This window comes from Schistocerca cancellata, chromosome 2 (assembly GCF_023864275.1).
Source record: "Schistocerca cancellata isolate TAMUIC-IGC-003103 chromosome 2, iqSchCanc2.1, whole genome shotgun sequence".
Taxonomy (NCBI): Eukaryota; Metazoa; Arthropoda; class Insecta; order Orthoptera; family Acrididae; genus Schistocerca; species Schistocerca cancellata.
Window position 1 is genome coordinate 1,056,192,653 of NC_064627.1, and position 25,394 is coordinate 1,056,218,046.

At 46.5% G+C, this 25,394-nt stretch overlaps 1 protein-coding gene, 1 non-coding gene and 1 pseudogene across 4 annotated transcripts in view; 2 read left to right on the forward strand and 1 right to left on the reverse strand.

The window, feature by feature from the left end:
- Nucleotides 1–25,394, forward strand: part of LOC126163047 (protein tweety) — a 1,031,842-nt gene that overhangs the window by 964,045 nt on the left and 42,403 nt on the right. For all 3 annotated transcript variants that reach the window (XM_049919930.1, XM_049919933.1, XM_049919932.1), the window contains exon 4: nucleotides 618–778. In XM_049919930.1, coding sequence (XP_049775887.1) covers nucleotides 618–778 — 161 coding nt within the window. The remainder of the gene's footprint in view (nucleotides 1–617; nucleotides 779–25,394) is intronic.
- Nucleotides 15,373–15,447, forward strand: Trnat-ugu (transfer RNA threonine (anticodon UGU)). Its single transcript has one exon. It is a non-coding gene; the product is annotated as a tRNA-Thr (tRNA).
- Nucleotides 22,640–22,757, reverse strand: LOC126163384 (5S ribosomal RNA; annotated as a pseudogene).

Consider the following 25,394-nt stretch of genomic DNA (forward strand, 5'->3'; position numbering starts at 1 on the left):
AATGTTTATGCAAAATATTATGTACCTGTTCATTCGAGATGCCCATAGCACTAGCAATCTCATGCACCTTAACTCCGCTGTCATCCATCACCATTTCATGGATTTTATAATTGATTTCTGGAGTCGTAACCTCCACAGGGCGTCCAGAACGTTCAGCATCAGTTGTGCCCATATGACAACTCCGAGAATTTTGATACCACTTATAAACTGCTCTAATCGGAGGTGCAGAGTCACCTTAATGTTTATCAAGCTTCTCTTTAGTCTCCTGAGGCTTTTTGCCTTTCATAAATTCTTTTTCGTCCATTTTTTGACAGTCAGTCGACTTCCTTGATTCACACGAATGCTAAACACAAATAAATAGACCAATATGGCTGAAACTTGGTGTGCGTTCTTTCCAAAGATGCTACTAACTAAACATGACCTCGATACGCGCTGGTGGTGCCATCTCTCGGGCTTTGTACGGACTTTTCAAACGCCCCTCGTAGGAGTGTCCTCATACCTTTGACCATACAGTATAGACGCTACTCTCAGTCCACCACCCGATGCTGTGTGTCTGTGCCACCGCGCAGAAGTGAAGTGACGTGTGTGGTGACGTGATGGGACGCATGGTGTTGCAGGCGCTGGGCATCCTGGGGTCGCTGCCGGCGGCGTGGCTCATCCTGACGCTGCTGGTGCTGCTGGTGTACCTGCTGACGCGCTGCTGCGACCGCAAGCCGCGGCCCCGCCACAGCATCACCGTGCTCAAGTGGACGCTCGCGCTCTTCACCTTGCTCTGCTGGTGAGTGGCTCACTTCTGTGGTATTCTAAAAAGTTATGGACCTTACGTATGCAGGGTGTCCCAGGAGGAATGGTCAATGTTCAGGGATATGAGAGGAACGATCATTCGAAGCAAAAATGTTCAACAAAGGTGGGCTGTAGAATGCATACTTTAAGAGCTATGAGCATTTCTTCATCTTAGATATGGTGAAACAAATCTCTTCTACTGCACTCTGCTTTCCATATTTTGGGACGATGTAACCTGGATCAAAACAAGAGAAATGTATACCTTAAGAGCTATGAGCACCTCTTTATCTTCACTACTGTGAAACACATCTCCCATACTGAACGTGTGCTCATAGCTCTCTAGGTTTGCAATTAAGGGCCCTTGTTTCCCAACAATTTTTTCTTGTTTTAGTCCAATTACCTTCTCTGAAAATATGGAAAGCAAAGAACTTGCAGTAGAAGAGATTTGTTTCACAGTTTCGAAGATGAAGAAGTTCGTGTAGCTCTTAGGATATACGTTTTAGAGACCATCACATTCATTGCATTTTTTTTCTCCTTCGAATGATCGTTCCCGTCATATATCTGAATATTTGCCATTCCTCCTGAGTCGCCCTGTACAGCATCAGCTATGTAGACCACAATACTGCACCCACCCCGTGAAGGTGTCGTATTTCATCTCGAGAAACAGTGTTCTACACCATATCTACTACTGATCGCAACTGGTATGGGGATGCTGCGGGTGATAAAGTTGAGACCAGACGCCATCGCATCGCGCCCCACACAAATTCAGTAGGGCTCAAGTCCTTCGCGAGCCAGCTACACTACTGGCCATTAAAATTGCTACACCACGAAGATGACGTGCTACAGACGCGAAATTTAACCGACAGGAAGAAGATGCAAATGATTAGCTTTTCAGAGCATACACACAAGGTTGGCGCCGGTGGCGACACCTACAACGTGCTGACATGATGAACGTTTCCAACCGATTTCTCATCCACAATCAGCAGTTGACCGGCGTTTTCTGGTGAAACGTTGTTGTGTAAGGAGGATAAATGCGTACCATCACGTTTCCGACTTTGATAAAGGTCGGATTGTAGCCTATCGCGATTGCGGTTTATTGTATCGCGACATTGCTGCTCGCGTTGGTCGATATCCAAGGACTGTTAGCAGAATATGGAATCGGTGGGTGCGGGAGGGTAGTACGGAACGCCGTGTTGGATCTCAACGGCCTAGTATCACTAGCAGTCGAGATGACAGGTATCTTATCCGCATGGCTGTAACGGATCGTGCAGCCACGTCTCGATCCGTGAGTCAACAGATGGGGACGTTTGCAAGACAACAACCATCTGCACGAACAGTTCGACGACGTTTGCAGCAGCATGGACTATCAGCTCGGAGACCATGGCTGCGGTTACCCTTGACGCTGCATCACAGACAGGAGTGCCTGCGATGGTGTACTCAACGACGAACCTGGGTGCACGAATGGCAAAACGTCATTTTTTCGGATGAATCCAGGTTCTGTTTACAGCATCATGATGTTCGCATCCGTGTTTGGCGACATCGCGGTGAACGCACATTGGAAGCGTGTATTCGTGATCGCCATACTGGCGTATCACCCGGCGTGATGGTATGGGGTGCCATTGGTTACACGTCTCGGTCACCTCTTGTTCGCATTGACGGCACTTTGAACAGTGGACGTTACATTTCAGATGTGTCACGACGCGTGGGTCTACCCTTCATTCGATCCCTGAGAAAAACCCTACATTTCAGCAGGATAATGCACGACTGCATGTTGCAGGTCCTGTACGGGCCTTTCTGGATACAGAAAATGTTCGACTGCTGCCCTGGCCAGCACATTCTCTACATCTCTCACCAACTGAAAACGTCTGGTCAATGGTGGCCGAGCAACTGGCTCGTCACAATACGCCAGTCACTACTCTTGATTAACTGTGGTGACGTGTTGAAGCTACATGGGCAGATGTACCTGTACACGCCATCCAAGCTCTGTTTGACTCAATGCCCAGGCGTATCAAGGCCGTTATTACGGCCAGAGGTGGTTGTTCTGGGTACTGATCTCTCAGGAAATATGCACCCAAATTGCGTGAAATTGTAATCACATGTCAGTTCTAGTATAATATATTTGTCCAATGAATGCCCGTTTATCATCTGCATTTCTTCTTGGTGTAGAAATTTTAATGGCCAGTAGTGTACAAGTGTCGACAAACTTTTGGGCGTGTTGGGTGACATGAGAAATTGCGGCACAGGCTTCGTTTCTCTGGAACAGCACGCCTCTCTGACGTTGTAGGGACGGCAGCAGAATGGGTGGATAGTTTTCAGAGTCCTATACTGGTCAGGGTTCCACCAACACTCGTCAAGAGTTGTATAGTCACTGCACGCTACAGCTGCTCCACACTGTGATGCATGGAACCCATCCCGTATGAATGCTGCCTGCTTCACTTGGGTAGTTGCCACGTTCCTGGTCTTCATCACATTTGTAAGCGACGGTCACGGACGCCAAATCCCAACCTTCCGTCGCGACTAAATATAACCTTGCGCCATTAATCCCTCAAGTTTCGTCCGTCGCTACATCATCAGAGGGGGTGACTGATGAGGTGCCAGAGACAGAGTGGCGAGCAGCGCCCTCGCTTGTGACCTTTATCCCAGCAGAAGCTTCGACACGGTCCCAGCTGTCACCGTGGTTGGGGCAGCGCTCCAAGTTTGTGCTGCAGCCGGCGATGGCTGATCGTCTGACGTGACGCTCCAGGAGTTAATCTGTCTGCTGCTGGCGTCCGGAACCTGGATCACCAGCCTGTTCTTCTTCCCTGCCCTACAAGGGGCCCACCTTTTTTTGCATGGAGGTTACAGTGCCACCTGATTGAGGTCCAGGTAACTGACGACAACACGATTATGCGGACTGTACGCTCACCGGACGGAACTGCGCCGCGGTAAACGTGCAGTTTGTCAGACATGAGGTCACACTTGATGTGGTGTCACCGCCAGACACCACACTTGCTAGGTGGTAGCTTTAAATCGGCCGCGGTCCATTAGTACATGTCGGACCCGCGTGTCGCCACTGTCAGTAATTGCAGACCTAGCGCCACCACATGGCAGGTCTAGAAAGACGGACTAGCACTCGCCCCAGTTGTACGACGACTTTGCTAGCGACTACACTGACGAAGCCTTTCTCTCATTTGCCGAGAGACAGTTAGAATAGCCTTCAGCTAAGTCCATGCCTACGACCTAGCAAGGCGCCATTAACCATATCTGAAGAGAGAGTCTCACTTGTATCGTCAATAGCGATGTACCACAAGGATGAAGTAAAGTTAAGTAAACATACGATACGTACTTTTCTTTAGTGCCTTCTAAAGTATCCTGTTCCAGACTTCACGCCAGTCGGCGTGAGTTGACGCGTGCCCTTTCGGTAACCTCACCCTGTGTCTAGACTGTCTTGTCTAGACACAACACTTGATAGCCTGTGAACTTTATCCATACCTATACCTACATGACTACTCTGCAATTCACACTTACGTGCCTGGCAGGGGGTTCTCCGAATCACTTACACACTATTTTTCCTCCGTTCCAATCTCCAACAGCGCGAGGGCAAAATCAATATCTAAATCTTTCCTTGCGAGCTCTGATTTCTACTATTTTTATTGCAGTGATCATTTCTCCCTGTGTATCAGTCGACCACAATATTGTCGCTCCTGAGGGAGAGTGCGCTTCGGTCGGCTTATCGTGATGTTTCACGATTACACGCTGAACCACTTCACAGTGCTGTCGTGAAAGTATTCACAGGGCGCTGTCTTTTCCTTGGTCACCACTGTACTTGTTTGCTATAATGTCACTACGTGCTTCCGGTAACGGCCACGGGAGGCCAAGTGCAGTAATATCGTGGTCGGGCAGTAGGTAGCCGCCAGCGAAATATTGGCGCATTCGAGGGAGAAAGTTGCTAATTGAAATTTCGTGAAAAGATCTTGCTACGACGAAGAACGCCTCTGTTTTAATGATTGTCACCCCGCCTAGCGTATCATATCCACAACACTCTCTCCCCAATTTCGCGATACTACAAAACGAGCTGCTGTTCTTTGAATTTTTTCGGTGACCTCCGTCAATCCTATCTGGTGTGGACCCCATACCGCACAGCAGTACTCTAGCAAAGGACGGACAATGACAGTGTAAGCAGTTTCTTCAATGGATTTGTTGCATCTTCTAAGTGTTTTGGTTTGTCTTCCCCACAATATTATCTGTGTGGTCGTTCCAATTTAAGTTGTTCATAAGTGTCATCCCAAACTATTTATATGATTTACCGTGTAACTGAAATTTAATGGACGCCTTTCACTACTTTTAGGTACAAACTAAAAGTTTTCATTACTTGGTGTCAATTGCCACTTCTCGCACCATACACGCGTTTGGTCTAAATCGTTTTGCGATTGGTTTTGATCTTCTGATGACTTTGCAAGACTGTAAATGACTCCATCATCTGCAAACACTCTAAGACGGCTGCTAAGATTGTCTCCTAAATCTCTATGTATGAAAGGAAATGTCCTGACTAACTGATTCGTCATGGCCCAGTACAAACCGCTATGGACAGAAACTTGAAGTTTGGAGAGGGTGTCGATCTTGTACTGTAGGCATCGTTTACAAGGGATTGTTCGAAATTCCACTCCTAAGTGGATGAAATAGGGGAAGAAAAGTTTTGTGAAACTATGTCGCTATTAAGAAAATTTTGAAGCTAGAACTACGAAAATTGGTATTTGGTTTCTCAGCCAGAAAATAAAAAAAGTGTTTCAGCATTTTTGGAAATTCAACCACTAAGGGGATAAAATAGTAGGTGAAAGTTTTTGGAAATAAATAATTAGTAAAGAAACTACTAAAGGATTTTTAAGCTTACGTCTGTGACGATTGATATTTGACTTCTCGGTTAAAAATTTAAAAAAATACGTCTTTCAGTGTTTCTGGGAATTCAGCCCCTAAGAGAGTGCAATAAGGGACGAAAATTTTTAAATAAATATTTTGTTCCATTAAAAAATTTTAAAGCTAAATTTATGAAACTTGGTATTTCACTTCTCGGTTGGAAATAAAGAAATTGTTGTTACTAGATGAAATATGCAATGGAAATATCTCCACAAGAACGCAAAAGACATGACTGACAAAAGCTTTGGACTCCAGCTACCAGAATCGCTTTTTGGTTAGAAGCACATTCGAGAAAGACCATGCTTATATCACCTTAATTAGCGTGGGAAGCTTAGAATATGTTGCAATTTGTGAACAACTTAAAAATACGATCAAGTAAAAACAAAGAAACAAAAAAAATTTGCAGGCCATGTAGCTTACGAGAGCGAAGCAGCGGGCGCTAAGCTAGTCGTTCACATAGATCAGGAACAGCAGAGGGCCTGAAACTCTTCCAATTGTCACATTATTGCAGCAGGAAAGTATCGAAGGAATTTCCATACACTGTCCAGAAGTTCTTGCACCAGCGACTGCAAACGTGAATTTCAGTAGATGGTGGACATTTAGAACATTTGATGACATAGGCCTATATATTTTAAGGGACTGTTTATGTTCACATTCTTTTGTGATTTCCCATTAGTTCCTGTTGCTGACGTGATTTTGTAACACAAGTGTGTATCTTGAGATTAAACTCATGACGCGAAGTTATTATTTAAGAATCTTTATATTTCGGTTCCCTGTTTTACAAAGTAACGTTAACCTTTCTTTCGGAGCTCTGGCGGAAACAACAACGGAACTGTTACCGTACTTGACAGATGAATCATCCCTAGATGCCACGTCCTTTTTCATTCCAGTTGGTGTGTCGGTCCAACTACAAGTAGCCAGGTGTGACTGATACACGTTTGAAACGAAGCTTTCCTCCACTGTTCCGCTTTTGTAAGCAGACATTCTCAGCCTCGTCAATCTAGAGCACCGCCTCAGCCTGACGCGACAGCTCGTATTACAACTCCAACTTGTGCATCCGGCAGCCATGGGTTTCATGTTCAAAACAGATAATTCCCTTTGTTATACACTCCTGGAAATGTAAAAAAGAACACATTGACACCGGTGTGTCAGACCCACCATACTTGCTCCTGACACTGCGAGAGGGCTGTACAAGCAATGATCACACGCACGGCACAGCGGACACACCAGGAACCGCGGTGTTGGCCGTCGAATGGCGCTAGCTGCGCAGCATTTGTGCACCGCCGCCGTCAGTGTCAGCCAGTTTGCCGTGGCATACGGAGCTCCATCGCAGTCTTTAACACTGGTAGCATGCCGCGACAGCGTGGACGTGAACCGTATGTGCAGTTGACGGACTTTGAGCGAGGGCGTATAGTGGGCATGCGGGAGGCCGGGTGGACGTACCGCCGAATTGCTCAACACGTGGGGCGTGAGGTCTCCACAGTACATCGATGTTGTCGCCAGTGGTCGGCGGAAGGTGCACGTGCCCGTCGACCTGGGACCGGACCGCAGCGACGCACGGATGCACGCCAAGACCGTAGGATCCTACGCAGTGCCGTAGGGGACCGCACCGCCACTTCCCAGCAAATTAGGGACACTGTTGCTCCTGGGGTATCGGCGACGACCATTCGCAACCGTCTCCATGAAGCTGGGCTACGGTCCCGCACACCGTTAGGCCGTCTTCCGCTCACGCCCCAACATCGTGCAGCCCGCCTCCAGTGGTGTCGCGACAGGCGTGAATGGAGGGACGAATGGAGACGTGTCGTCTTCAGCGATGAGAGTCGCTTCTGCCTTGGTGCCAATGATGGTCGTATGCGTGTTTGGCGCCGTGCAGGTGAGCGCCACAATCAGGACTGCATACGACCGAGGCACACAGGGCCAACACCCGGCATCATGATGTGGGGAGCGATCTCCTACACTGGCCGTACACCACTGGTGATCGTCGAGGGGACACTGAATAGTGCACGGTACATCCAAACCGTCATCGAACCCATCGTTCTACCATTCCTAGACCGGCAAGGGAACTTGCTGTTCCAACAGGACAATGCACGTCCGCATGTATCCCGTGCCACCCAACGTGCTCTAGAAGGTGTAAGTCAACTACCCTGGCCAGCAAGATCTCCGGATCTGTCCCCCATTGAGCATGTTTGGGACTGCATGAAGCGTCGTCTCACGCGGTCTGCACGTCCAGCACGAACGCTGGTCCAACTGAGGCGCCAGGTGGAAATGGCATGGTAAGCCGTTCCACAGGACTACATCCAGCATCTCTACGATCGTCTCCATGGGAGAATAGCAGCCTGCATTGCTGCGAAAGGTGGATATACAGTGTACTAGTGCCGACATTGTGCATGCTCTGTTGCCTGTGTCTATGTGCCTGTGGTTCTGTCAGTGTGATCATGTGATGTATCTGACCCCAGGAATGTGTCAATAAAGTTTCCCCTTCCTGGGACAATGAATTCACGGTGTTCTTATTTCAATTTCCAGGAGTGTAAATACTGTAATTTCTCCGAAACTACTAAACGGATTTTGAAGAACGAAACGCCGTTCAACTACGATACTAGAAGCAAGAATTACTTTAGTCCTCTGTGAAAAAGTGAAGTTGATACGGGTATCTCTGTAACTAATACAGCTATGAAAAGAGGCTGTAAATCACTTAATGAAGACTCTTACTCAATTCATTTCGGTAAAAACAGAACTAGATATCTTAACCGGTTCAGGAAATGTCTGATATGAACTGATTAGCTGAAAAAACCTTCATATGTAGGTATCAACTTGCAGCTTCCTAACGATGGCATCAGGAACATGTTAAGAAAGAAAGAAAAAAGAAAAAAAAACAGAATAATTTTAGTCTGCACGTGACTGTCATATTACGAAAAAGGGCACATTAGATTCGGAAGTAATGTCGATTAACTTAGTGCAGAGGCATTTGCAGTAACTCGAAGCTGAAATGTGGCTGAACTGTGTTGTATTAGGAGTTCAAAAATGTCTTTTTTCCAGTGGATACTCACAAATTTTGAACTTTGCACCATGTTTTGTATGTACAGTTCATCTAGATGTGCATGACTGAATTTGCTGTGTCTCTTTGAAGTTGCGAATGAGACTGTTTGCAGAAAACTACTCAGTGATAATTGTAAGAACATTGTTTACCATTTCTTGTACAAATGTGTGTGTAATCTTATGGGACTTAACGGCTAAGGTCATCAGTCCCTAAGCTTACACACTACTTAACCTAAATTATCCTAAGGACAAACACACACACCCATGCCCGAGGGAGGACTCGAACCTACGCCGGGACCATACCATTTCTTCTGTTGCCATACATAGTTAGGATTTATTTCAATATTAGTATCGTCTGCAAAAGGAACTAATTCTGCTTGTTGCATATTAGATTATGCCACTGTATTGGCCCCTCTTGTAGCAACTGCTCGCCGTAGGTCTCTGGAAAGATGACCAGGGCCATGTGACTGGAAAAGGCACAGCTTATAGCAGTCTTTAAGAAGGGTTGGAGGACGGAAGCACAGGACTGTAATCCTGTCTTCGTGGTTTCATTTTGTTGTTCGGTAGGCCGTAGGAGGCTCCCGTTAGAACCAACATGATGAATCCAAACTTATATCCGTTCATGGTATTCATTCTGCACCGTCGTCTAGTAAACAACGACGTGCATGCGGAATATACAAAGAGATGTACAATTGGACTGAACACTTTCTAGCTAACAAAACTCAGTTGGTCGTTCTTAGTGGAGAAGCATGTGTAATAACCTGGTGGATAGCATGATGTCAGTAGCACTATAATGATGTTTGCAGACTACACAGTTGTATTGCAGGGAGACCGCTCCGTTACAATTTTTTTTTTTTTTTTAGAAATGAAGAGATATTTGGGCCTCGGGCAAGGATGTGTGTGATGTCCTTAGGTTAGTTAGGTTTAAGTAGCTCTAAGTCTAGGGGACTGATGACCTCAGATGTTATGTCCCATAGTGCTTAGAGCCATTTGAACCATTTGAAGAGATATTTCGAGAAGTTCAGCATCTAGTGCAAAGAATGGCAACTGACCCTGAATATAAAATGCACGTAATCTAGCGCGCGTAGAGGGATGTAAACATCCGATAACTTTGACTACGTGATCGGTAGTCAGTCACAACCTTCGAGTACCTAGGAATTTCTCTCTGGGGCGACTTGAGGTGGAGCGCTCAGTCCAACCGTGAGAAGCCAGATTTATATTTAGTTGGGGGTCACAATGTGTAGCTGTGGCAAGCAAGACATAACGAAACAAGTAAGCCCTGAATGTGGCGTGGTACCTGGAATTATCTGCACCTTAAGTTCGGCTTGAAGGCATTACTTGCAATTACACTCCTGGAAATTGAAATAAGAACACCGTGAATTCATTGTCCCAGGAAGGGGAAACTTTATTGACACATTCCTGGGGTCAGATACATCACATGATCACACTGACAGAACCACAGGCACATAGACACAGGCAACAGAGCATGCACAATGTCGGCACTAGTACAGTGTATATCCACCTTTCGCAGCAATGCAGGCTGCTATTCTCCCATGGAGACGATCGTAGAGATGCTGGATGTAGTCCTGTGGAACGGCTTGCCATGCCATTTCCACCTGGCGCCTCAGTTGGACCAGCGTTCGTGCTGGACGTGCAGACCGCGTGAGACGACGCTTCATCCAGTCCCAAACATGCTCAATGGGGGACAGATCCGGAGATCTTGCTGGCCAGGGTAGTTGACTTACACCTTCTAGAGCACGTTGGGTGGCACGGGGTACATGCGGACGTGCATTGTCCTGTTGGAACAGCAAGTTCCCTTGCCGGTCTAGGAATGGTAGAACGATGGGTTCGATGACGGTTTGGATGTACCGTGCACTATTCAGTGTCCCCTCGACGATCACCAGTGGTGTACGGCCAGTGTAGGAGATCGCTCCCCACACCATGATGCCGGGTGTTGGCCCTGTGTGCCTCGGTCGTATGCAGTCCTGATTGTGGCGCTCACCTGCACGGCGCCAAACACGCATACGACCATCATTGGCACCAAGGCAGAAGCGACTCTCATCGCTGAAGACGACACGTCTCCATTCGTCCCTCCATTCACGCCTGTCGCGACACCACTGGAGGCGGGCTGCACGATGTTGGGGCGTGAGCGGAAGACGGCCTAACGGTGTGCGGGACCGTAGCCCAGCTTCATGGAGACGGTTGCGAATGGTCGTCGCCGATACCCCAGGAGCAACAGTGTCCCTAATTTGCTGGGAAGTGGCGGTGCGGTCCCCTACGGCACTGCGTAGGATCCTACGGTCTTGGCGTGCATCCGTGCGTCGCTGCGGTCCGGTCCCAGGTCGACGGGCACGTGCACCTTCCGCCGACCACTGGCGACAACATCGATGTACTGTGGAGACCTCACGCCCCACGTGTTGAGCAATTCGGCGGTACGTCCACCCGGCCTCCCGCATGCCCACTATACGCCCTCGCTCAAAGTCCGTCAACTGCACATACGGTTCACGTCCACGCTGTCGCGGCATGCTACCAGTGTTAAAGACTGCGATGGAGCTCCGTATGCCACGGCAAACTGGCTGACACTGACGGCGGCGGTGCACAAATGCTGCGCAGCTAGCGCCATTCGACGGCCAACACCGCGGTTCCTGGTGTGTCCGCTGTGCCGTGCGTGTGATCATTGCTTGTACAGCCCTCTCGCAGTGTCAGGAGCAAGTATGGTGGGTCTGACACACCGGTGTCAATGTGTTCTTTTTTCCATTTCCAGGAGTGTATTAGCATCCGTGAAATTAAATCTGGTCCACAAATCACTTTGGAAAACAGAAACAATGAACATTATTGCAGGCCACCTCCATCCGCTCATAGTTGCTGACTTCCTCGACGGTGATCCATCTTAGAAGAGGATAACGGCCCCTTTCGCAAACCAGAATCGTGTTGCATTGGTCTGAGAAGCATGATACTGTGAATTCACGTCGATGTCTTTGTTTCGCGTAGTCTGAGCCCAACAGAACACATCTGGGACGCTACCGGACGCCAGATCCGCGCGCATAAACTACCGGCGGGTAATTTATGGTAATTGCGTGACCTGTGCGTAGACATCTGCTGCCACACACACCTCTGGAAGACTACCAAGGAACTGTTCGATGGATGGCACGCAGACTCGCTGTCGTATTGCGTTTCAAAGACTGATCGCTATCAAGCAGGTGGCAATAATGTTATGACTCATCAGTGTTGGAAGTGATAAGCAAAACAAACTTTTAGTTGTTGAATAAGCTCTTTGCTTTTCGTAATCTTGTACGATAACTGATTCTTGTATTTAACTGTACTTCAAGGTATGCTAAGACGAAGCCAGTTGTATGAAAAATACGGTACTGAAAGGCGAATAATGCTTCTCCTTCTCTAAATGGGAAGCTCAAGTTTTACTTGCAGTATAACTGCAATAACAACCCTTTTTTTTGTAATATCGTCAGCTTATTCATCTTCTTGTTAATGATGTGCGTCAGTGTTATCTCGATTAGGCTGCGAAACATACACGGAGGATATCATTTAGCTATGATCATCGTAGTAGCAGAATAATGATGCACAGATGAAACAAAATTCATGTGGGCGAGAAAGCTTGCGTAAGTACTATACTGTCGTAAAACTGAGATCTACCAATAAGAATACTTGGAAAACTAAATTTGCTTCTGGAAAATGATTATATACACTATAAAGTATGGTGAATTACAGTTAAATAATTTTAATCTTGCGGGCTCTATGGCCGTGGTCGAAGAAACTTTTCAGTTCCTGACGTTTCATCCAGAGCTGCGTTGGACATCTTCGGGAGTGCTCCTGGCTACGCTGAGTCTTACAATAACAGAGCGACATAAATACCTTGTAAAGTGGGCGTGGTCTAATTTACACGTGGTGAGCAGAGATAATCTCTCTCAAAGATAATTACCCACTACCATACAGAGAAGCCATCAAAGTATATAATGATAGTGATAATTTTAACAGAAAAGAAGGGCCCATGCAACTCAACGATATGTGGACAGTGGCTCTGCATACTCGATAGATAAGTTCTTGTCCTTGACAGACGACAATCGCTAGTTAAATTTTATCTCTGACTAAGATCATCTCTGCTGAACACGTGTTAACTCGACCACGCCCACTTTACACAGTATTTATGTCGCTCTCCGACGTCCGACTCGGCGTCGCCTGGAGCACCGCCGAAGATGTCCAGCGCAGATCTAAACGAAGCGTCAGGAACCGAGGAGTTTCTTCAAGCACGAAAGACTCTTAAGCAACTATGACACACTGACGTGAAAGATTTCATTGTAAGAAATAATTTGAATTAGATCTGTTTGTTTAATGTTTGTTTGTATATTTGAATCCATGCATTGTCTGCTTGAAGCCTATCACTCTTGGATTTGAGTCTCAAGTTTCGCGTTGAAATTTAAAATTGTCAGTCTGTTCGTGCATATGTGCAGGCTGCATAATTTAAAACTGAAATTTATGTTTTCCAAAGTGATTTGAGGTCCATGATTAATCCTACGGATTCAAATAACTGACATTCAAATCTAAATAATTCTAGATATTATGCGGAAACTATATCGTGGAAGTTTTAGGTGGGGAGTTTTTGAACTGTGGTTACATTCAAAAATGGTTCAAATGGCTCTGAGCACTATGGGACTCAACATCTTAGGTCATAAGTCCCCTAGAACTTAGAACTACTTAAACCTAACTAACCTAAGGATATCATACACACCCATGCCCGAGGCAGGATTCGAACCTGCGACCGTAGCAGTCCCGCGGTTCCGGACTGCAGCGCCAGAACCGCTAGACCACCGCGGCCGGCAACTATGGTTACATAAGAGACCGGTAGAGGTCTGCCTTGAACTACCACTACCAACCGCAGCAAAAAACTGCGCCGTAGCTACTACCACATGCTTTGTGTATTCCAGTTTGCTATGTGTTGTGGAATGCTTGTTTTTTTTTTCCTTCTTCTTCTTCTCCTCTTCTTATTTTGAAGTGAGTGAAGAGACTAATCCTGGTGCATAAAGGGATTCGAATGCAACTCTCACTATAACAAAAGGAATTATCGATCCCTATGGCCATGCACAGAACACGGACGTAGTATGACAGCCCTTCGAGAGGCAGGCGGGGCTTATTCCCCCGCACCGCTCCTCTTCCCTCGGGCAGTCCAAGTTCTCGTTTGTTTACGGTCATGGCCGACTGCCACTATATACCGGATGATCAAAAAGTCAGAATAAATTTGAAAACTTAATAAACCACAGAATAATGTAGATAGAGAGGTAAAAATTGACCACATGCTTGGAATGACATGGGGTTTTATCAGCACAAAAAAAGAAGAAGGAAAATACTGCTACACGCGTGAAAGATCTCTTGCGCGCGTCGTTTGGTGATGATCATGTGCTCAGCCGCCACTTTCGTCATGTTTGGCCTTCCAGGTCCCCAGACCTCAACCCGTGCGATTATTGGCTTTGGGATTACCTGAAGTCGCAAGTGTATCGTGATCGACCGACATATCAAGGGATGCTGAAAGACAATATCTGACGCCAATGCCTCACCATAACTCCGGACCGAGCGGGGTGGCGCAGTGGTTAGCACACTGGACTCGCATTCGGGAGGACGACGGTTCAATCCCGCGTCCGGCCATCCTGATTTAGGTTTTCCGTGATTTCCCTAAATCGCTTCAGGCAAATGCCGGGATGGTTCCTCTGAAAGGGCATGGCCGAATTCCTTCCCCGTCCTTCCCTAAACCGATGAGACCGATGACCTCGATGTTTGGTCTCTTCCTCCAAACAACCAACCAACCATAACTCCGGACATGCTTTACACTGCTGTTCACAACACTATTCCTCGACTACAGCTATTGTTGAGGAATGATGGTGGGCATATTGAGCATTTCCCGTAAGGAACATCATCTTTGCTTTGTCTTACTTTGTTATGCTAATTATTGCTATTCTGATCAGATGAAGAGCCATCTGTCGGACATTTTTTGAACTTTTGTATTTTTTTTTGTTCTAATAAAACCCCATGTCATTCCAAGCATGTGTGTCAATTTGTACCTCTGTATCTACATTATTCCGTGATTTATTCAGTTTTCAAATTTATACTGACTTTTTGATCACCCGGTACATATGAAGAAAGAACAGATACGGTCGGTGACCATGCGGCTCTCTTAGAATGAAATGATAATTAAATAAAGACCCTAAGCTGTCGCCAGGCGTTGATATACATCAACAGGGACAGTTGAAAATGTGTGCCCCGACCGGGACTCGAACCAGGGATCTCCTGCTTAAATGGCAGACACTCTATCCATCTGAGCCACCGAGGGCACAGAGGATAGTGCGACTGCAGAGATTTATCCTTTGCACGCTCCCGTGAGACCACATTCCCAACTTAATGTCCACACGCTACATTCGTAGTGCCCTTGCCCATTACACTCATTACTCGCGGCAGACAATCTTACCGAATCAGTAAGAGTTTGGGCAATGCGTGTGCATCCAGCACAGAAGAGGAAGGTCTGTGGTTGGTAAGCTGATAATGAGTGTAATGGGCAGGAGCACTACGAATGTAGTGTGTCGACATTAATTTGAGAATGTAGGTCTCACGGGGAGCGTGCAAGGGATAAATCCCTGCAGTCGCACTATCCTCTGTGCCCTCAGTGGCTCAGATGGACAGAGCGTCTGCCATGTAAGCAGGAGATCCCGGGTTCGAGTCCCGGTCGGGGCGCACATTTTCAACTGTCCGCGTTGATGTATATCAACGCCTGTCGACAACTTAGGTTCTTGATTTAATTATCATTTCAGCCACGATATACTGTCCGCATAATACCTCTCCACATTCCGTCCTTACTTGTTTCGTTTTTTTTATGTCTTGCACAGCTACACGAGGACTTCCACAACGCTACAAACGATCATTAAGAACTGTGTACCATCTGATGATAGGGACTTGAAACCTGTCGTGGCAAAATAAAAACTGGCCACTTTCTGACGACTGGATAAGTCGGTGACGGCGTTCCGTAGGCCTGTAAACGGCGATGGAGGCTGTTAGGAGAGCGCTGTTCCGCCCCGGTGAGCCCACTGAGTGCTGGTGACGGAGGACCAGAAGTAGTGTCGGCCAGGGAGAGCCCTCCAGCAGTTGTCCCCCGGCCCACCACATCCCACACCGCGGCTTCCCCCTCTATCGCGACCGCCGCCGCCGCCGCCGCCGCCGCCGCCGGCCGGCCGGCCCACAGCAGAATTCGTTGCGGAGAGAAGCGGTGCTGAGCCTACCCGGGCCGGCCGCTTCCGTGTTGCCCGCCCGCCTATCGATTGGGTGCGGGGCGAGGACCTCTCCGCGACACTGCGTGCGCTGCGCTCCCGTCTCTTGACAGTGCCAGCGCGGCCGCAGGCGGCATAGCGACACAGCGGTCGAAACAAGTCGCCATATCTGTACGTTCTGCGAGCGACGTTCTGTCATCCTTACAACGTCACGTGCTTGCAAAGAGAAATTGGACACAATATGCGCTTTACGGAGAACAAAAATTCAAATGGCTCTAAGCACTATGGGACTTAACATCTGAGGTCGTCAGTCGCCTAGACCTAGAACTACTTAAAGCTAACCAACCTAAGGACATCACACACATCCATGCCCCAGGCAGGATTCGAACCTGCGACTGTAGCAGCAGCGCGGTTCCGGGCTGAAGCTACGCAGAACATTTTGTTTATTTTTGTTTTACCCATACACGTTGCATCACTTTCCACGGTATCATCAGTCGGATTGCTATCATCATCCTGTCTGGAAGATTCTACATCTACATCTACATCTACATCCATACTCCGCAAGCCACCTGACGGTGTGTGGCGGAGGGTACCTTCAGTACCTCTATCGGTTCTCCCTTCTATTCCAGTCTGGTATTGTTCGTGGAAAGAAGGATTCTCGGTATGCCTCTGTGTGGACTCTAATCTCTCTGATTTTATCCTCATGGTCTCTTCGAGAGATATACGTAGGAGGGTGCAATATACTGCTTGACTCTTCGGTGAAGGTATGTTCTCGAAACTTTGACAAAAGCCCGTACCGAGCTACTGAGCGTCTCTCCTGCACAGTTTTCCACTGGAGTTTATCTATCATCTCCGTAACGCTTTCGCGATTACTAAATGATCCTGTAACGAAGCGCGCTGCTCTCCGTTGGATCTTCTCTATGTCTTGTATCAACCCTATCTGGTACGGATCCCACACTGCTGAGCAGTATTCAAGCAGTGGGCGAACAAGCGTACTGTAACCTACTTCCTTTGTTTTCGGATTGCATTTCCTTAGGATTCTTCCAATGAATCTCAGTCTGGCATCTGCTTTACCGACGATCAACATTATATGATCATTCCATTTTAAATCACTCCTAATGCGTACTCCCAGATAATTTATGGTGTTAACTGCTTCCAGTTGCTGACCTGCTATTTTGTAGCTAAATGATAAAGGATCTATCTTTCTGTGTATTCTCAGCACATTACACTTGTCTACATTGGGATTTAATTGCCATTCCCTGCACCATGCGTCAATTCGCTGCAGATCCTCCTGCATTTCAGTACAATTTTCCACTGTTACAACCTCTCGATACACCACAGCATCATCTGCAAAAAGCCTCAGTGATTACGTCGATCAGATAACGTATTGCGTAGATTCATATCAAACTCGGATTAAAGCTACACTGACGGGAAAAAAATCGAATTGTGAGACATAAACGAAAGTCGCCAGGCGTTATTTCTATATAGGAAAGATGATGGATATTAAAATTTCGTACCAGTCGCATAAGAGTGGCGCTAGTAACGCCGCTACAAGTATGCAAACCAGGTTTGCATTAAATACACGCCGTGACGGTCGTGAGCGTTACTTACCTTTGAGATCAGTGATGGTTAGCTAATTTTAGTCACGAATACCTTCAAGTCGACAAAGACGCCACTGAGTTTGAACGGAGTCATGTAGTAGGGTTACGAAAAGTTAGATGTTCCTTCTGCGATACTGCACGACGACTCGGCAGGAATGTAACCACTTTACATGACTGCTGGCAGCTGTGGTCACGAGAATACACAGTCCCTGGAAAACCAGACTCAAGACGACCACGTAGCACTACCGAGAGGGAAGACCGTCGTAATCGGCGTACGGCTCTTACGGGTAGTACTGCACCTGCAGCAGCAATTTGAGCAGCAGCTGGCAGCACAGTGGCACAGCAAATCGCTCATTTCAAGGGCATCTATGAGACAGACGACCTGTAGAATGCATTCCACTGACCCAAAACCACCGCCATTTGCGACTGCGGTGATGTCAAGTGAGAGCTCACTGGAGCGCAGGGTGGAGGTCTGGACTAGAGATGGGCAAAACTGTTCTTTTCAGAGATCGGATCAGAACTGTTCACTCCCAGAAATGAATTAGCTCTTTTTCATGACTCACCACTCATTTACAATAGAAAATAAATGGAAGGCACATTGCCCTTTAAACTTGGTTTATTCCAGTACTATACCTGTATTTGGATCTTATTTGATCCTATTTTGAAGTAACACAGATAATGAGTAAGAATTTTGTATTGTTTATTGAAATTTCCACGATATGACAAAGTTTTTGATTATTGATTTATTTTGCACTATCGTGGTTTTTTGGGTGATCGGGAAATGTTGTAACTTGAGATTTACATTAACAATATATTTGGCTATAATGTATTAAAATTTTATTAACCTCATACAAATACATTGCAAGCCATATATTTTTAAAGTGAACGTTTCCTTCCGAAGACGCCTAAAATCGCAAAATCCGTACCAGAATAAGAAAAAAAATATATAAATTTGACTGTAAAACGAAAGTGCTGCATATAGCCTTACACAGAATAAGACAAGAAAAATATAGGTGTATCACATTTTGCGATACGTTTATCGGTTCGCTCGTAATTAAAGTGTAAATTCGAGTGTCCATAATAAAAATCCTATAGTAAGAGGAGTCGTCAGGAACCTAATCTGATCAGTTTAAACAAATAAAAATAAAATAAAAACAAATGATGTATACATAACATAATAATGTAATATACATAGCGGTATTACTACGAAGAACAATATCCAGTAGAGACGAACTCCGATGCAGAAGCACTGAGTCGAGCAGGTCGAGCTGCGAGCTGTATTACTGTGTGAGCTAAGACCGCAGAGACCAGAGTGACACCTGAGTTGCTTTGCTCAACGCTCTGGCTAGAGTCGAGAACGGTGGGGTGAGCGTTGAGCGGGCGAGTTCCGAGGGTGGGGGGGGGGGGCGGTGAACTCACCCGCTCTGAGACAAATCGTCCGTTCCCTTGCGAGCAGGTTGTTGCAAGTAGTTCCTATGTTATCCGCTAGGTGGCTCTCTGTCCTGTTGCTAGCATCAACTGCCCAGAGGGCAGGACGTGCGACTGAAACGATCGCCAACAGAGTGCGATGCGAAGTTAAGCTGCGCCAGACACTGCACGCGGCAGACGACGCACAGAGACGGCACGGCATATGTGAAACACAAAATCCAATGGGGCACTGCACAATGCAGGCAGCCAAGGTAGAAGCAGGGCAGAGGCCGGCGCTGGCTGTGTTGTGTGGTGTGCACTGCGCTGTGACCAGCAGAGGCGCTGCTGATATGCTCCGTCTCTCTCTCTCTCTCTCTCTCTCTGCCGTGGGAAACGTTTGGAGCTACCGTTCTTTTTTTCTGAATCACTGATTGTTCACTCCTTTGAAAGATTCAACTCTATGAATCAGTTCAAGAGCGGATCCCCCATCTCTAGTCTGGACTGTTTCCTTGATGAAAGCTGGTTCTGCGTCGATGCCAGAGATGGATGTGTGTTGGTTAGGAGGACCTGCAACCAACCTGTCAGCGTACTAGACACTCTGGACCTACACCTGAAGTTATGGTCTCGGGTGAGATTTCGTATGACAGTATGGGCACTCTCGTGGTTATCCCATGAACTCTGAATGCAAATTTGAACGTCAATCTTGTGATTCGACCTGTTGTGTTACCATTCAAGACAGGGTTCCAGGGAGGTGCCGGGGTGGAGAAGAGTTTGTACCTCTTTAATTCTGACGAATTTTACATGAGAACGAGACATGCACTCGACCCCCTCCTTACCTACCACCTAACTAATTATGTGCAGAACGGTAACGGAAGGAAATGATGGTGGGCCCTGCTAGTTGGTAAAATAAGGAGTGCACACTCACAATAATTTAATAAAAATCGTAATCTACTCAAAGAAAAAAAAGAGAACTTTAACATAATAAACAACAGGAAATGGTATTCTGCATATATCTACGAAATGATATGCGGCTTAAATATTACAATGAGATTTATTATACATCAGAACATAAAGGCACATGATTATCGTCAATCTTGTGATTCGACCTGTTGTGTTACCATTCATGATCAGCATTGGTTGGTTGGTTGGTTGGTGGTTTGGGGAAGGAGACCAGACAGCGACGTCATCGGTCTCATCGGATTAGGGAAGGATGGGGAAGGAAGTCGGCCGTGCCCTTTGAAAGGAACCATCCCGGCATTTGCCTGGAGCGATTTAGGGAAATCACGGAAAACCTAAATCAGGATGGCCGGACGCGGGATTGAACCGTCGTTCTCCCGAATGCGAGTCCAGTGTCTAACCACTGCGCCACCTCGCTCGGTGAACAGCATTCCAAGGCGTGTTTTCTAACAGGATAACACTCGCCCAAATACCGCTATTGTAAACCAACATGCGCTACAGAATTCCGACATGTTGCCTTGACCTGCTCGATCACCAGATGTGGCTCCAATATAGCACATATGGGACATCGCTAGACAACAGCTCCAGTGTTATCCACAAACAGAATTTACCGTCCCTGTATTGACCGACCAAGTGCAACAGGAATGGAACTCCATCCCACAAACTGACACCCGACTTGTGTACAACGCAATGCATCATCGGTTGCACGCTAACGTTCAGCTCCGGTTATTAACGTACCAGCTTTTCAGATTTGCAATGGTTCATCCCGCGTTTACATTAACCTGTGATCTTCAAATACTAATCACTTACATATGTTACCTAGACAAATGTGTTCCAGAAATTTCATTGCTGTACATTAATTCTTCTTTGGTGTTGCAACTTTTTACCACCAGTATATTTCTATAGGCAAAAGAAGTGATCATTAGGCGTTACTTTTACGATGATATACATACAGACGCTAGACAAAAAATATGGAGACACCAAAAACACAATAAATTTCCATGCCTAATACGGTGTAGCAAAGACGGTGGCATTCAAAACAGGTTCCATTCGTCTCGAAATGGTTAACTATGGGTCTTGTAAGGTTTTAAAGGGAATCTTATACCACTCTTTCTGCAAAATACCAGTCTGAAACCGCGCGACCGCTACGGTCGCAGGTTCGAATCCTGCCTCGGGCATGGATGTGTGCGATGACCTTGGGTTAGTTAGGTTTAGGTAGTTCTAAGTTCTAGGGGACTGATGACCTCAGATGTTAACTGCCATAGTGTTCAGAGCCATTTCTGCAAAATACTGGCAAGTGCAGGCAACGATGACTGAGGATCACATACCCTTCTCCGCGACGAAGGCAACAAAGGCTGAATTATATCGCGAGGCTTGGGTGACCAGGGGAGATGCGATAGTTCATCCTGGTGCCCACAAAACCAGTCCTGGACGATGCGAGCTGTGTGAAAAGGGGCCTTGTCGTCCTGGAATATAGTGTCACCATTGGAGAACAGACATTGTACCACGTGATGGACCTGCTCAGCCAAACTGGGTACAGAATCCTCGGCAGTAATGCTACCTTCCAGAGAAATCATGGGGTCCATCGAATAGCACGATATGGCTGCCCAAATCGTCAAACCCCCGTTATTTTTCAAAAATGGTTCAAATGGCTCTGAGCACTATGGGACTTAACTTCTCAGGTCATCAATCCCCTAGAACTTAGAACTACCTAAACCTAACTAACCTAAGGACATCAGACACATCCATACCCGAGGCAGGATTCGAACCTGCGACCGTAGCGATCGCGCGGTTCCAGATTGTAGCGCCTAGAACCGCTCGGCCACTCCGGCCGGCGTTATTTCTCACTCTTGGGCGTAAACTCTGCCAGAAGTTGGAAACAGAATGAAACAAGACTCATCCGACCAAATGCCATCCTACCATTGCTCCACAGCGCAGTTTTTATGGCTTCGGTAGCACAGTTTTCTGTTACGAGCATTTGCAGCATTGATGACTGGCCTTGGAATTACAGCAGCACTAATCACTTATATATACGTTGAGTGTGTGTAAGTGTACCACGTTACACGGTTGTCAGACCGAGTCTTCTAGGCGCATCTCTATTTTTCTCAGGCAGTGTTAACTTGCAGCACCTTTATTTCATGAGCTGTTCAAGTTGTCAGATCGAGGTTTCCGGCTTACGACAGTATGCAGAGAGGCACGTAATTCTCTTACATGTTCAATCTACATGACTCTTGTGTCAACCGAGATGTTAAAACAAGTATAGTTTTTTAATGGAATTATGTACTTTTGTTAAGTGCATTTAAAAGCCCTTGAAAAGACGGAGTACAATGACGTAACGGTTATTAACATTAGGGTCGAAACTTACCACAAAATTATGCGAGAAATGTGCTGTTGCTGTGTAAACGCCGCCAGGTGTATCCCTCATGCCAGGCTCCGCCGCTGTATCAAGTCTTTCCGCTGTTTGTTCGTTTCCACAAAAGCTGTTCACTGAACATGTGTGCGTACACACATTTCAAATACACTACAGCAGCAGCAGCAGTAGCACTCCGTCTTCAGGCCACAAGTGTCCCATTGGGACCAACCGACCGCCTTGTCATCCTCAGCTGAGGATGCGGATAGAGGGGCGTGTGGTGAGCACACCGCTCTCCTGGTCGTTATGGTGGTTTTCTTTGACCGGAGCCGCTACTATTCGGTCAATGGCAACAGCTCATGGCGGCCCGGATGGTCACCCATCCAAGTGCCAGCCACACCCGACAGTGCTTAACTTCGGTGATCTGACGGGAACCAGTGTATCCACTGCGGTAAAGCCGTCGGCACACGGACCGTGCATCCGAACGTTGAGCGTTGAGCGTGCCGAGTTTCTGACGTCATAGCGTGGAATAGCACGTTCAGTAGTCTTTCCGTACGTGCAGAGCAATATCTGGCATGTCAGATATTCTGAGCGTGTGTCTGAGCGTTGACTAATGAGATGGGACAACGCCATCTACGTCACACGCACACCGTCTCCCTTCAGTACAGAGTTGTGAGGCGCTATATTGGCATTCATTTCAAGCCTATATGTATATATGCCGTTTCTGAGCACCAGCAAATTAATAACCAGTGGAAAATCCGTTTCTAACTGTGTGATTCGTTCCAATAAAATAATGATAAACATCATATTCGTGGCCAACGAATTATTGTAACTTGCGCATTATGAGAGCATGCTATTTGAAGGCAGCGACACACTGAAGATCCACCCAAAACGCATTGATATTGGTACAATTTGTTATAATTAAATTTCAATTAGTAACATATCAACGATCAAGGTTTTCAGCAAGGGGTAACATAATATGATTAGGTGCAAGGAGTGTGTTGTTGGCTTAGCGTAGCCGGCATGGTAGCTCAGAGTGTTTGGTCAGAGGGTTTAGCTACCCTCTGTAATAAAAAAAGTGAGTGAACGAATCGACAACGAATTTCAACCGATGTCATGTGACGTCCGTACGACGAAATACAACGGACCATAACGAAAAAAAAAAAAAGCGTAAAGAGCAGCGCCACTGACCAGTATTATGTTCTTCATTCGGGCGGTGGTTCGCGTCTTGACACTTCCATATTTTTTTTCCTAACATTCACGTTTTCATTAGGTTCTGATACTTTATTATTAGTTTACTATAAGAATATACTATAATATTTGATGTTATGTAAATATGAGTTCACCTTTTTTTGACGGGTGACTTTGTTCGATTGGCTTAATCTACAGGACAGCTTGCGCTACATTTTGCTTCTTTTTCTTTTACGCTTCGTAATTCACATAGTGCAAAGATTCTGCTACTGGGTAGGAACATTGATAAAGCAAGACTGACTTTGGGGTTTTACTAAAATGTGGGACTGATGAAATAATGTTTATCTTATGCGGAGAAGTATTCCAAATTTGTACTGCACTGTTTCTAATTAAACTTTTATAAGCCTGTGTCCTTACTGATTGGACATGGTACTTTCCTTTTCGTGGACGATGGAGGAAATAGTAGAGCTAACGTGGGAATTTTGGCGTGTCCGTTGAGTAAACAGTGTAATTTACGAACTAGAAACATCCCTCAACTGCCGCTGGAGTGCGTTGCGATCGTGTATACCACGTTGGGGACCACGTACCGTATGCACAAGTCGCATCGTTCCTGAGCGTTCAGCAGCACGTTGAATTTGGCACGCTCAACGTTAATGTTCGACGGCACGGTCCGTGTGCCGACGGCTTAAGGCTGCTGCCTCAATTACATTACACTACACGACACATTTAAAGGGTTGTTTTTTATTTTTATTTTTTTAAGTCCCGTAATTGTCTCCCATTGCCTACAACCTTGCCCTATGGCGATGCAAAAGCGTGATGCCCTGCGATGTCATCCTCGGGCTCGGCGACGCTACAAACAGCAAGGTGTTGACACAAGCGAAAAAAAAAAGACCACAGGTCATAAGTTCGTGTGAGGTATACGGTGGTTCAATAATGTCACAGTGGCACAAAATTTCACCATAGTTCTGCCCAACGCCACCGTGGGTGTGTCGCACGATGGTAAGGTCGTCATAGCACCTCTTACCCACATTCCACTCCTTATTTTCACACCTCTGTGATGGGGTCAGAACCGCGACATCCAGCACTGAAATCACCCCGTTTTCTTACTGGCGGCCGAGGAAGACGCTTCAGACACACCGCCGTTCATAATCGTCACGAAATGACCTCAGGGCGATGAGCAGAAGGACGACACTCACGACGACGTTTGATACTGCTGACAGCGCTCCCCTCCCTTAGACGATTCAGTCCTCTAACGACGTCGTGGGGCTGCAACGAGACTCGGAGGGCCACAGACACGGGTTTCCAGGTAGATGCCGTGTTTCTTGACTTCCGCAAGGCGTTCGATACAGTTACCCACAGTCGTTTAATGAACAAAGTAAGAGCATATGGACTATCAGACCAATTGTTTGATTGGATTGAAGAGTTCCTAGATAACAGAACGCAGCATGTCATTCTCAATGGAGAGAAGTCTTCCGAAGTAAGAGTGATTTCGGGTGTGCCGCAGGGGAGTGTCGTGGGACTGTTGCTATTCACAGTATACATAAATGACCTTGTGGATAACATCGGAAGTTCACTGAGGCTTTTTGCAGATGATGCTGTGGTATATCGAGAGATTGTAACAATGGAAAATTGTACTGAAATGCAGGAGGATCTGCAACGAATTGACGCATGGTGCAGGGAATGGCAATTGAATCTCAATGTAGACAAGTGTAATGTGCTGCGAATACATAGAAAGAAAAATCCTTTATAATTTAGCTACAACATAGCAGATCAGCAACAGGAAGCAGTTAATTCCGTGAATTATCTGGGAGTAGGCGTTAGAAGTGATTTAAAAATGGAATGATCATATAAAGTTGATCGTCGGTGAAGCGGATGCCAGACTGAGATTCATTGGAAGAATCCTAAGGAAAT